Below are 12286 nucleotides of genomic sequence, written 5' to 3'. Positions count from 1 at the left end.
AGCCATCTCATCCTCTGTCGTCCCCTTTTCCTCCTGCCTTCAATCTTTCCCAGCATCAGGGTCTTTTCAAATGAGTCAGCTCTTTGCATCAGGTGGCCCAAAGTATTGGAGTTTCAGCCTCAACATCAGTCCTTCCAATGAACACCCAGGACTTCAAAAGCATCAGTTCTTCTGCGCTCAGCTTTCTTTATAGTCCAACTCTCACATCCATACATGACCACTGGAAAAACCATAGCCTTGACTAGACGGACCTTTGTTGGCAAAGTAATGTCTCTGCTTTTGAATATGCTGTGCCCTGGGCTAACCAGAAGGATCCAAGGGATTTCCAGGGGTTGGTTGGGTTCAGAAACAGTGTAATGTTTTTATGGAAATCCTTCTTGTCAAGCCCCTTTGACCTGGCAGGACGATGACTTTTATCACCTGGAGGATGCCTGAGTTCAGCAGTGATACTGAGTGGCAGACAGAAGCAACAGCGCAGAAAACCAGGGCCCCCTAGTGGTAAGTCCTGGCATTCTCTGACACATTGTTCTGCTCCTTGGAGCCCCATGAACAGCAGCATGCCAGGCTTGACACATTGGGGGTTACAAAGAGGGGATGTTTGTACATTTGTAGATTTCCCTTCCATCCCCATGTTGTTGTCGTTTAGTTGCTAAGTCGTGTCCAACTCTTTTGCAATCCCACAGACTGTAGCCTACCAGGCTCCTCTGTCCACGGCATTCTCCAGGTAAGCATACTGGAGTGGGTTGCCATTTCCTTCAGGGGATCTTCTTGACCCATGTCTCCTGTATTAGCAGGCAGATTCTTTACCACTGATTCACCAAAGTGTTCTGTTTTATAAGGGACTATCGCCCCCAGGTATCCACCCTTATCATTGCAAACAGATAGCAGACATTTTCAAAAAATTCTTGGGTAGGAATCCTTCCCCATCTGATCTAGTCTGGGTGGATTTTTTCTTTCTCCCTCACGCTCTCTGTTTTTTACGATTTGTTTTTATTTATTTATTTGGCTGTGTCAGGTCTTAGCTGTGGGATCTTCCATCTTTGTTGCCTCTTGTGGAATCTTTGGTTGTAGCATGCAAACTCTTTAGTTGTGGCATTTGGGATCTAGTTCCCCAACCAGGGACTGAACCCAGACCCCCTGCATTGGGAGTGCAGAGTCCTAGCCACTGGACCATTAAGAAGTCTTTTTTCCCACTTATTTACCCCTTTCTCTTTTACCTCCATGCCTTTCAATTTCATAGATAGTTTTGTAACCTACTTAATGCCTGTTTTTAGGAAGTAAGCTTCAGGAGATATGGATTGTATATCTTGTTTATTGCTGTATCCTCGGCCCCTAAAATAGTATTAGGCATTCATTCATTCAGTTGACAAATTGTTATGGAGTGTCACGTGCCAGGCTCTGTACTAGGCATCAGGTGGGGGTGGGAAGGGGAGTAGCGGTTTGCCAAATACTGACTCTGCTCTTATGGAACTTATGTTCTAGTGGGGAGAAATGGAGAACAAACCAATACTTGATATCGGGAATGGTGGGGCATGAAGCAGGGTGAGGAGCATCTCCTCCAGGAAGTGGACTCTGATCATTGACATTGGAGCAGGGACCTGAAGGAGGGGAAAGGGGAGCTGCAGGGAGATTTGGGAGAGTCCAAGGCAAGGTCACAAGCCCTGATGGTAGAGTGTACTTGGCTGACCTAGAGGCCAACAGGGCCTGAAGGCGGCACAGGCGTGGAGTAGGGAATGGGACCTTTGAAGGCCACTGTAAGGACTTCAGCTCTGATTTGGAGTGAAGTAGGGAGATTTTCGGAGAAGGCAATGGCACCCCATTCCAGTACTCTTGCCTGGAAAATCCCATGGATGGAGGAGCCTGGTAGGCTGCAGTCCATGGGGTCGCAAAGAGTCGGACACAACTGAGCGAATTCACTTTCACTTTTCACTTTCATGCATTGGGGAAGGAAATGGCAACCCACTCCAGTGTTCTTGCCTGGAAAATCGCAGGGACAGGGGACCTGTTGGGCTGCCATCTGTGGCGTCGCACAGAGTCGGACACGACTGAAGTGACTTAGAAGCAGCAGCTGGGAGATTTTCTGGGGCTTCCCAGGTGGTGCTGATGGTAAAGAATCCCCTGCTAATGCAGGAGATGCAGGAGACACAGGTTTGATCCCTGGGTCAGGAAGATCCCCTGGAGGAGGGCACAGCAACCCACTCCAGTATTCTTGCCTGGAGAATCCCATGGACAGAGGAGTCTGGTGGGCTGCCGTTCATAGAGTTTCGAAGAGTTGGACATGACTGAAGCGACTTAGCATGCATACATCCAGGGAGCTTTTGTAGGCTTTCCAACAGGATGACAGGTGTCACCTATGTGCAGACTCACTCTGGCTGCTGTCCTGATAAGACCCTAAAGAGGCTCAGGAGAGGAAGCGGGAAGTGAGTGAGGGGCACCAGGCTAACGAGGGGTGCCAGTTTCCCTGCTGGCAGTGCACGCACTCAGATTCTGGGTAGAGCTGTGGCTGAAGGAAGAGCCAACAGAACTGCTCTGCTGTCACGAGTACGTAATTAATAAATATTTGCTGAATGAATGTTGAATCATGAAACTCCTCCTCGCCTGCCTGACTCCCCTGCGTTAGAACTTCCATTTGCCTGCTGCCTCGAGTCTGCAGCCTCATCCAATCAGCTTTTTTGCACCCGCTGTGCCCGCCACCCAGACAATTCCCGAAGCCTCTGGTCTCCGTCTTTGGGGAGTTCCTGCCGCCTCCAAACTTGACCGGCTTCCCGGCTTCCCGGTTACGTAATTTCATGGCCCCCAGCCTTCCACGTGGGTGATGTCTGCTACATCATTAGATCACTGGCTGCCCGAGGACGGGGCCCCATCTGTCCTGTTTACTGGCACATCCCCAGGCCCCGCTAGGAAGCCAGGTGCACAGAACGCACACGGTAAACATTTGCTGCTGGGCGGCTGGATGAATCGCCTACTCTGTTCCTCTGGGCTTTTTGGCCGCTATTTCCTGCCCAGTCTGAAGGGCTCCACGCTGAAGCTGGAGTCCAGTTCAGGGAAAGCTCCCTAGTTCTCCCCCACAAAACCTGGGTCCTTGTTCCTTTCATGCTCCATCATCCCTGGCTGGGGCCTCCTCTAGCTCACACAAGAGGTCACAGGCCTGGGGTAGCTGCCTTTGGACTCTGCAGACCCCACCTTAAACAATGTGTTGTCTTCAGTTTCTACTTAACTGTGTGTACCCCCCTCTCTAGGCCCTATCTGAGACAAGACAAGACACCCAGTGGTAATTTTTCTAAACTTTTGTTTATTTTATAGCAATTGTCATGATTAGAGAAGTAAATAACACATTTAAAAACCTTCTCAGGGCCAAAGGATGCCAGACTATTTACAAACACACGGTGGAGGACGGTGGCAACATGAGGGTCTGGGGCTGTGGGGCTGGGATCCCACCCAGGCCCCGAGTCAGGCTGGAATGCTGACACCAGCCACCAGGATGGTCCCACCGGCCACAGTGTGGGCCCGGGGAGCATTGGCAGCCTTAGGGCTCTGCTCAGCTGGCCTGGTGGCAGACGCTTAGCTAACTTGTGGCCCTGCCTCCTGCCCAGGGGGTTGCCACACCCCACAGGCCAGCTCCGAGGGGCCTCTGGGAAGCACCGAAGGACAGGGGGCAGTGTAGGGGGCGCGGGGCTGGGACAGAGGTCGGGGATGACCTGGCCGGCCCAGGGTGGGACAGAGACACACGCGCGTGTGCGCACAGACAAACACCTGCACAGAAGAATCGCGAGGGTTTTTTTTTTCCTAAGTCTTCAGGTCTACGGTGTGATTCATTTTTTTGCTATTTACTTGTTCTTTGACAGTGACATAAACTGAGGTAAACATCTGTGACCAACACCTCTCCTAAGGGGCAAAGGGTCCCAGCACCCCCAGTAGAGGTGGTGGTGGCTGCGGCAGCAAGGCCCCGATGGGGAGGGCGGGCACAGAACCGGTTCTAGTCCTGCTTCGCTGTCGGCTGCCGCTGCCCCCCTCTGTGCCTCTGACAACAGGGGCTGGGCTACAGAACTACGGTCCCTTCCCAACTCTAACATCCTAGATACTACGACGAGGGAGAGACTCTCAAACAGGATCTTAAGAGAGAGAGAGAGAAAGAGGGCGCACGCGAGGGGCGTCTACTTGGAATCTCGCTTCCGTGTTATTGCAGGAGAGACGGGATGTCGAGAGGCCTAAGGCAAAAGGAGAAGTTGCGGCTGGGAGAGGTGCCCAGATGGGCTCCAGGTGGGCTGAGCGGAGGGGGCAGTGATGGGGAGGCGGGCCCTGCTCCAAGGCTTGGCCCTTGGTGGGAGGAGGGGGGAGGGTTTGCTACTTACCTGGCATATGTTGGGCCCCCATGCCCGCCGGGGAGGTGGGTCTCTAGATGGGCGGGCACACTGAGGAAGGAGGGGGACCAGGCCCTGGGGCAACCGCACTCTGTAAACTGGACCCGGGCAGGGCGGGGGGACCTATAGCCCTTTTGCGTGGTGGGAATGAGGGTGAATGGAGAAGTGGGGGCTCCCGGCCAGAGAGTCCCCTCTGGTCAGCCTGGCCCACTAGGGAGCCCCCTCAAATGGCCGAGAACCCCAGAAGGGACCCTGGAAGGTGTGGCCCGGGACAGCAGGCGGGGCACCGCCAGGCAGAGGGAGCAGTCTCTCCCAGGATGAGGTTATTGCGGGGTCCCAGGCCTCCATGGACAGGGCAGGAGTCATGAGGGTGGGTTTTGTGAGTCTGGGCTCCTCTGGCCTGCAGGTGCCTCCTTGCCAGGCTCCCTGAGGGGTGTGCTGAGCCGGGGGCCTGGGCGCCCTCTGGCAGCTGCCCGCTGAGAATCCTGGGGCGGAGTGACTGGGGTGTCTGGATGCAGCCACTGAACACACGAGGCTACACGCACACAGGTGCCTTCTGCATGTGCTCACACTGCACACGTATCTGTTCACACGCTCACCCCCTCCCCCATTTCCAGGGCCCCTTATCCTCACATCGACACCCCAGTACCAGAAACTTGGGAGACGTGGGGATGGAGTCAGCCCCAGGCTCAGATGTTGGACTCCAGCAGAATTCCCGGAGAAATTCCTGGCACAAGTAACCTCACCGCCTGCTCAAAGTCCAGGCCACTTAGTCTGGGCTGGGGCAGCAAGGATTGAGAAGATCTGAGCAAGGTTTCCCTGGCCTGGGGAAGGTGCCAGTGGGCAGGCCAAGCTGGGGCGTGCCCGGGCTCTGAACTCATTCCCCGGGCCTAGTGATGCAGGGGCATGAGGCCCCTGGCCACGGAGACCAGTTGTCCTGAAATCCCTGTGGGGGGAGGGGGAGGGCTGCGGCTTCTCTGGATGTGTGTGGTCTTGGCCTGCCGCCCTCCTTTTGGGCCCTGTGTCCTCATGGGGCAGAGGGGGTCGGGGGGAAGAATGGGTGGTGGGAGAGTCACTGGATTCTTGGGGCCTGTTTACACACACACACTGCTGTGACATCCAGAAGTTTGCTACATTTTTGCAGGGGCGTGGTCCCTCCCCTCTAACCCTCCCTGGAAAAGGGCCGGTCTCGATGAGCAGCACCCCTGCCCTCGGCTCACCGCCCTCTTCCCAGCCAGTGCCTAGACACCCTAAGCCCTTTCTCGGCCCCAACACTTGAGTTCCTTTTCATTCCCAGGGTGGGAGTGGGGGCGGGAAGGTGGGGAGGGGGGCAGAATAAGGGGTGGGGCTGCTGGATGATCTGCCAGGGGGGTGCAAAGGGCCCGGAGCCACTAGTTCAGGGTCCCAGGGTTCAGGGAGGTGTGGGGGAGTCTGCCGGCAAGCTCCCTTGCTCCTGGTGTCGGGGGTGGGGGGTGGGGGGCCTCTGAATCCTCGGGTCTGTGGGGCTGGGCTCCTTTGGTGGCATCTTACCGGCTCGCTGCCGGGCCGGGCGCCTGCCTCGCCTACCACTACTCCCTCCTGCCGCCGCGGGGGGCTGGCCGCTTCGGCCAGGGCGGCTCCCTGCGCCCCGGCCTGGCTGCTGCTCGGCGCCCGGGCCCCGAGGGCGGCGGGGGCGGCTCAGACGCAGATCTCGATGGCCGTGGCCAGCACCACCTGCCCTTTGCTCTTGTCCGGGCGGCCGTCGGTCCTGCCGGGAGGCCCCGGGGGGGCCAGGCCGGGCTCGGGCACGGGGACCGGTACGGGGACCGGCACAGGTCCGGGCCCGACGGCGGGAGGCGCGGGCCGGGAGCCGCTGCCGCTCTCGGTCAGCACCGTCCGCTTGAGCGGCCCGGGCGCCTCGAGGCGCAGCGGCCCGGCGGCCGGCGGGCGGTCCCCGGCGGGCTTGCGCGCGCGGTGCGAGGGCCGGCGCCGCAGCTCGGACGTGAGCTCGTGCTTGAGGAAGCGGAAGACCTCCTTGGCCGGCCCGCGGCGCTCGGGCTCCAGCGCCAGGAGCCGCTGGAACATGCGCAGCGCTGGCTCGGTGAAGCGGCGCCACTGCGACGGCAGCCCCGGCAGGCGGCCCCGCTGCCAGCGCACGAACTCCTCGAAAAAGGCGTCGGCGCCCGACGCCGCCTCCCACGGGAAGTTGCCGGTGAGCACGCAGAAGATGAGCACGCCGAAGGCCCACACATCCACGCCAGTGTCCACCGCGAAGCCGTCGGCGCGGCCCGCCTGGCACACCTCGGGCGCTGTGTATGGGATGGTGCCGCTCACCCGCTTCACGCGGCAGCCCACGCGGCGCGTCATGCCGAAGTCGGCCAGCTTCACGCGCCGGCACTCGCGGTCGAACAGCAGCACGTTCTCCGGCTTGATGTCGCGGTGCACCAGCTGCCGACCGTGCATGAAGTCCAGCGCCAGGCCCAGCTGCTGCACGCAGCGCTTCACGGTGTCCTCGGGGAGCCCCACCTGCGGCCGGAGAGGAAGGGAGGGCGGCTCAGGGGCGCGGGCACGTACCACCCCGCCCCTTCCTTCCCATCCCCGCCCCGCAACTGCCCCCTCCTTCCCATCCCCGCCCAGTCCCCGCCCCGCCCGCCCCGCCCCCTCCTTCCACCCCCGCCCCGCCCCCCCGCCCCTCTCCTCCCCATCCCCGCCCCCCAACCGCCCCCTCCTTCCCATCCCCGCCCACTCCCCGTCCCGCCCTCTCCTTCCCATCCCCGCCCCCGCCCTGTCCCTCTACCCGAACTCCTTGCGGGGTCCCTTTCCTGGGCAGATCCGGGGCCAACCGCCCTTCCTTATCCTACTTGGGCATCCTCGGCTCCCTCCCTGGCCCCCACACACCCCTCGAACCTTCCCCAGCTTTTCCCCCAGTACCTGTACGGAGCGCCTGCTTTGGGCCAAGTACTGGGCTAATAAGGACCCTATCCCGCATGGTCTACTGTATACCTAATCTCCCTTAATCGGCGGCTCTGAGAGGCCTTGTCACTTATCCGGTGAGCGGCAGGGCAGTGTTTCATCCTGGCCGACTGCAAAGCCAGGTGCCGGGAATCCCCGGGGGCAGTCTCCCCGTCCCGTGCACCTCCTCTGGGAAGGCTGGTGGTCCTGCCACTTCCCCTCTTGGGTCCCCACCTGTTCCTATGCAGCAGTGGAGGAGGGGGCTGCTGGACTTCATCCCGCCCACCGGCTGGTCCTCATTGCAGTGCGGTGCCTAAGTCACTTCAGTCGTGTCTGACTCTTTGCGAACCTGTGAACTGTAGCAGGCCAGGCTCCTCTGTCCCTGGGATTTTCCAGGCAAGAATACTGGAGTGGGTTGCCATTCCCTTCTCCATCATCTTAATGCCTCATCTGGCTAACTGTGGAGGGTCTGTTTCTCCCACTAGGCCCATAGCAAGACCTTTTGTTCACTGTGTATCCGCAGCCCTCCAAACAATGGCTGATATACAGTAGGCGCCTAATAAATGATTTAAGGGAGGGGCCTGACTCCTCCTCAGCTCTCACACTCAGGGACCCAGAAGAGCCTCTCCCCTCCCTCAGCCACCACCCAGGTACCTGAGGAGGAATAATGTCGAATAGGTCCCCGGCGGGCGCGTACTCCTGGGCGAAGACATAGCAGTCTTCGGTCTCAAACACGACGTCGAAGACCTTGATGATGAAGGGGCTGGAGGAGAGGCTGTTGGTAATGCTCACCTCCCGCAGGAAGTTCTTCAGCTTGGTTTTGCTCTTGTTCACAAACTTCAGCGCCATCTTCGTGCCTAGTGGGGCGACAGTGAGAGCGGTGAGGACCCCTCTCCCTGCGCCCCTGCGCCTCACACAGCCGGGCCTGTCTGCGCAGCCTGTCCGGGCCACAGCGCACAACTCGACGGGAGCCCCAGTGGGCGGACTGTCGTCTCACAGGTAGGAAACTGAGGCCCAGAGAGGGGAAGGCCATGCAGCAAGTCAGGGGTCAGCTGGGTCCTCTCTGCCCCACCTGCAGCCCTCCATGAGGCACGCCACGCCTGCTGCTTCCTCCACCCTCTCATTTTCCTCCTGATACACTGTGTACTTACGTATCGTGTCTGTCTGCCCCCAGTCAGAAGGCCCTCGAGCACAGGAAACTGTCTTTTTTTTAAGATTTTTTTTGTTGTGGACCATTTTTTCAAGTCTTTCATGAATTTGCTTCTGCTGCTTGGCTGTGAGGCATGTACCATCCCAGTTCCCTGACCAGGGATGGAACCGGCACTCCCCTGCACTGGGAGCTGAAGTCCCAACCACTGCCCCACCAGGGAAGTCCCAGGAACCTGTGTCTTGTTTGCTGTTGTATCTCCAGCACTCACAGAAGAGCCTGGTGCCAGCAGGTGCTCCGAAAACGTTTGTTAAGCAGATGAATAAGAAGACACTAGACACACAGAGGTGAGGGCCTGCAAGGCACGTGTCCCCGACTCTGAGCTTGAGCAGCCATCTGTACCCACCTGGGTACAGAGCTGTGTGACACGTGTGTGTTCACAGAGCACTTACACATTGCGGGTCCTGCCTTCTGCACTTCACGGTTACAACTCACTTTTTATAAAGACCCTATCAACTGGGCATTAATACTCCTCTATTTTACAAAGGAGGAAACCTAGGCACAGAGAGGTTAAGTCACTTGCCCCAGGTCACACAGCAAGCAGCAAAGCTCAGGTGACCCCATGTCCAAGGTTCCTCCTTCTGGCCCGGTCCCCTCTGAATGCAGCTGTGGGCAACTATGCAGCCCCCATCCCTGGCTGGCTGATGGGCACTGCAGTGAGCTTACACTGTGGGGAAGGCATCACGTTCAGCGGTTAAACGAGAAGGCCCTGGAGCTGAAGAATGGGGGCTCATCCTAGCTCACACTTTCTGTAGCTGCATGACCTGGGCTGAGTGACTGCATCTTTCTGGGTCTCAGTGTCCTCGGGATCTGAGGAATGGAGCTGCCACGTGGACCTCACAGGGCCCTCTCCCACCTGCTGTTAAGCATGGTGCTCTGTTCGCGAAGACCCCAGTTCAGTTTGGTCCACCCTCCTGGGGGTAGCTATCACATATGTGCTGGTCATCCCCCAAACACCACTGCCAGCCCTGACCTTTCCCCTGATTCCACATGTCCCCAGGCGCATCTCCTTGACTGTCCTGAGGGCACTTTTGTTCAATTGCTCAGTCGTGTCTGACTCTTGGCAATCCCATGGACTGCAGCATGCCAGGCTTCCCTGTGCCTCACTGTCTCCCGGAGTTTGCTCACACTCATGTCCATTGAGTCGGCGAATCCATCCCACCATCTTGCCCTCTTTGGCTGTCCTCAGGGCACTGTGGATGGCCCCAGAGCAGCCCACTCTATCCAGAGATTCCTCCCTTGTCCCCTCCTTCCCGGGCTGCTTCATGACACACTCTCTCCACAGGTAGCAGACTCTCCTTCCCTACTGGCCTCCTGGCCCCCACAGAGAGCCCCCACCAGGTCGCCAGGTCGCGGCTCCTGTCTTACAGCGGGCCGCCCTGCAGACACTCACCCGTGCCCTTGTAGGCCACCAGGTCGACCTTCCCATAGGTGCCCTTGCCCAGCTCCCGGACGAGTTCATAGTGCTTGGTGACATCGCTCGCGGCCACTGTGCGGAGGGTCAGCGCCTGCATGTCTTCGGTGAGGAGGGGCACACCAGCACCCAGCCCGGGGGCGGTCCCTGGCCCGCAGCAGGGCAGGGAGTGGGGCGGCTCGGGCTCTGGGCAGCCCACGCTCATCTTCTCCCTGGTGTGGGGGTGGGGAGAGGGATGGAGTGTGACATCAGACCCCTCCACTCCCCACCTCCTCCCCGTCCAGGGCCCAGGATCTCTGGGACTGGGCCCGATGCCAGGCCTAAAATGACCACCAGGGGGCGACAAGCATCTTTGCTGCGAATGGTTGGTTGTTTAGTTGCTAAGGCGTGTCCAAACTCTTTGAGACCCCACAGACTTGTAGCCCACCAGGCTTCTCTGTCCATGGGATTCTCCAGGCAAGAATACTGGAGGGGGTTGCCATGGCCTCTGCCAGGGGATCTTCCTGACCCAGGGTTCAAACCTGCGTCTCTTACGTCTCCAGCATTGGTAGGTGGATTCTTTACCACGGAGTCAGCTGGTTCAGTGGTAAAGAAGAATCATCTGGGAAGCCCCCCATCTTTTCCCTGAAGCTTCAGGGTCAGGCCTGAGCCAGCGTTCCCCAGAGACATGGCCATTGTCCCACCGCTCCCTCCTTGGGTGTCTCATGCTATCATCCAGACACAGTGTCAGGCAAGGCACATGTGTTTGTCACACACAGACACGCCACATACTGAGTTCACATGGGTGCTCCCAGTCACAAGTATTGATCAGCACCTGCTGTTTGCCAGGTACTGTTTGGAGCCCTGGGGACACAGCCCTGAACACACAGGACTTATGTTCAAGGTGGGGAAATGGACAATACACAGTGAGCCCACAAATTATATATTGTGATAAAAGGTGACACTGGCTATAGAGAAAATAAGGCTGGGGAGGGGCAGGTGGGATGTGAGGGGAGGTTGTTCAGTCGCTTGGGCTCTTTGCGACCCCACGGACTGCAGCACGCCAGGCTCCGCTGTCCGTGGGGTTTCGCAGGCAAGAATACTGGACTGGGTAGCCATTTCCTTCTCCAGGGGATCTTCCCGACCCAGGGATGGAACCCAGGTGTCCTGTATTGCCGGCAGATTCTTCACTGACTGAGCCACCAGGGAAGCCATAACAGGGGGCAGGAGTCTCAGACGAAACCCTGGCAGGGCGGCACAGGCTGGCCACATCCCCACACGGCCTTAAAATCCATTCCCCGACCTCAGACGACCACACACAGCCCAGCTCAAGTACACAGCTGCAGCTGTAGCTCCCGGGTCCCCGCCCAGGCTCCCCGGATACAAGGACAGAATGCCTGTTCTACCACGACCCATCCTCCACATTCACTGCTGGTCCCCTTCCGTGTTCACATGGGCTGGGGGAGGGGGCTTCCTGGACACACCTACCCCTCCGGGGGTACTGAGTTTGCCTCCCAATGGTGCTGGGGGCGCAGAGAGCTGCAGTGGGGAGCGTTCGGGGATGGGTGACAGCAAAGGCTTATCTGGGGTTTGCATTTCTCATCCGTCTATTGGGGGGAGGCTTAGACCAGGGAGCCGAGCATCTGGGATCAAGTGTCCGCGTGTCCATGTCTGCCTGTGCACCAGTGAAGGAGGCGGCCGATGAACCCCCTCTGGGCTGAGCCTCAGCAGCCATCCCTGGGTGCAGCTCCTCCGCCCTCACTCCCTTCTCCCTCCTGTCACAGGTGGACCACCAGCGCTCTCAGCCCCCACCCCTGCCCTCGCGGTTCAGAGTGAAGGCACAGACTTGGAGCCAGGCTGCCCAGTTGGAAGCCGGGCTCGATGACTTGCTAGCTGGATGTCCTTGTGCAAGTTCCTTCCTGTCTTTGTGCCTCGGTTTCCCCATCTTACAAAAAGAATACAATAGTATATTTTCCCTGAGGGTTACAGGACATGAAGTGGTTGGCCCCTGGTGCACAGTAAGTGACCCCCAAGAGGCAGGTGTGGTTGGGTTCTCATTCCGATGATGCTCGCCCACTCAGCTGGGCTGGAGGCTGGGAGCTGGGGTGAGCCCAGCCCGGGAGCCTGGTGTCTCTACCCTGGCCCGGCCGCTCCCCTTCCAGGCCCAAACCCTCTTCTCCTCTGCTTTCCCCTTCCCCCTCGGCACGACCCAGCCTCCCACTTCACGCAGAGAAGAGGAACATCAGGAGGGAACTTCCTGCCTCCCACCCAGCCCCAAACGGAGCTCCATCTGCACGTCCTCCTGGCTGGCTGCGGGGCGGGGGACGGTGGGGGGGACAGGGAGGGCGGTGCAGGGAGCCATTCTCCCCTCCTCTGGCTCCCGCCCCCAGCTTC

The 12286-nt window shown here is 58.8% G+C and overlaps 1 protein-coding gene across 2 annotated transcripts in view; it reads right to left on the bottom strand.

Annotated features, from left to right (window-relative positions):
* Window positions 1-5944: 5944 nt before the first annotated feature.
* SBK1 (SH3 domain binding kinase 1) overlaps window positions 5945-12286 on the bottom strand; it is a 51427-nt gene continuing 45085 nt past the window's right edge. For both annotated transcript variants that reach the window (XM_024985193.2, XM_024985192.2), the window contains exons 2-4: window positions 9893-10125; window positions 7947-8149; window positions 5945-6866 (exon numbers count right to left, since the gene is read on the bottom strand). In XM_024985193.2, the coding sequence (XP_024840961.1) occupies window positions 6039-6866; window positions 7947-8149; window positions 9893-10118 (1257 nt within the window). In that variant the 5' untranslated portion in view covers window positions 10119-10125 and the 3' untranslated portion in view covers window positions 5945-6038. The remainder of the gene's footprint in view (window positions 6867-7946; window positions 8150-9892; window positions 10126-12286) is intronic.

Source organism: Bos taurus, chromosome 25, assembly GCF_002263795.3.
Source record: "Bos taurus isolate L1 Dominette 01449 registration number 42190680 breed Hereford chromosome 25, ARS-UCD2.0, whole genome shotgun sequence".
NCBI lineage: Eukaryota > Metazoa > Chordata > Mammalia > Artiodactyla > Bovidae > Bos > Bos taurus.
This window is presented reverse-complemented; position numbering and strand designations above follow the sequence as displayed.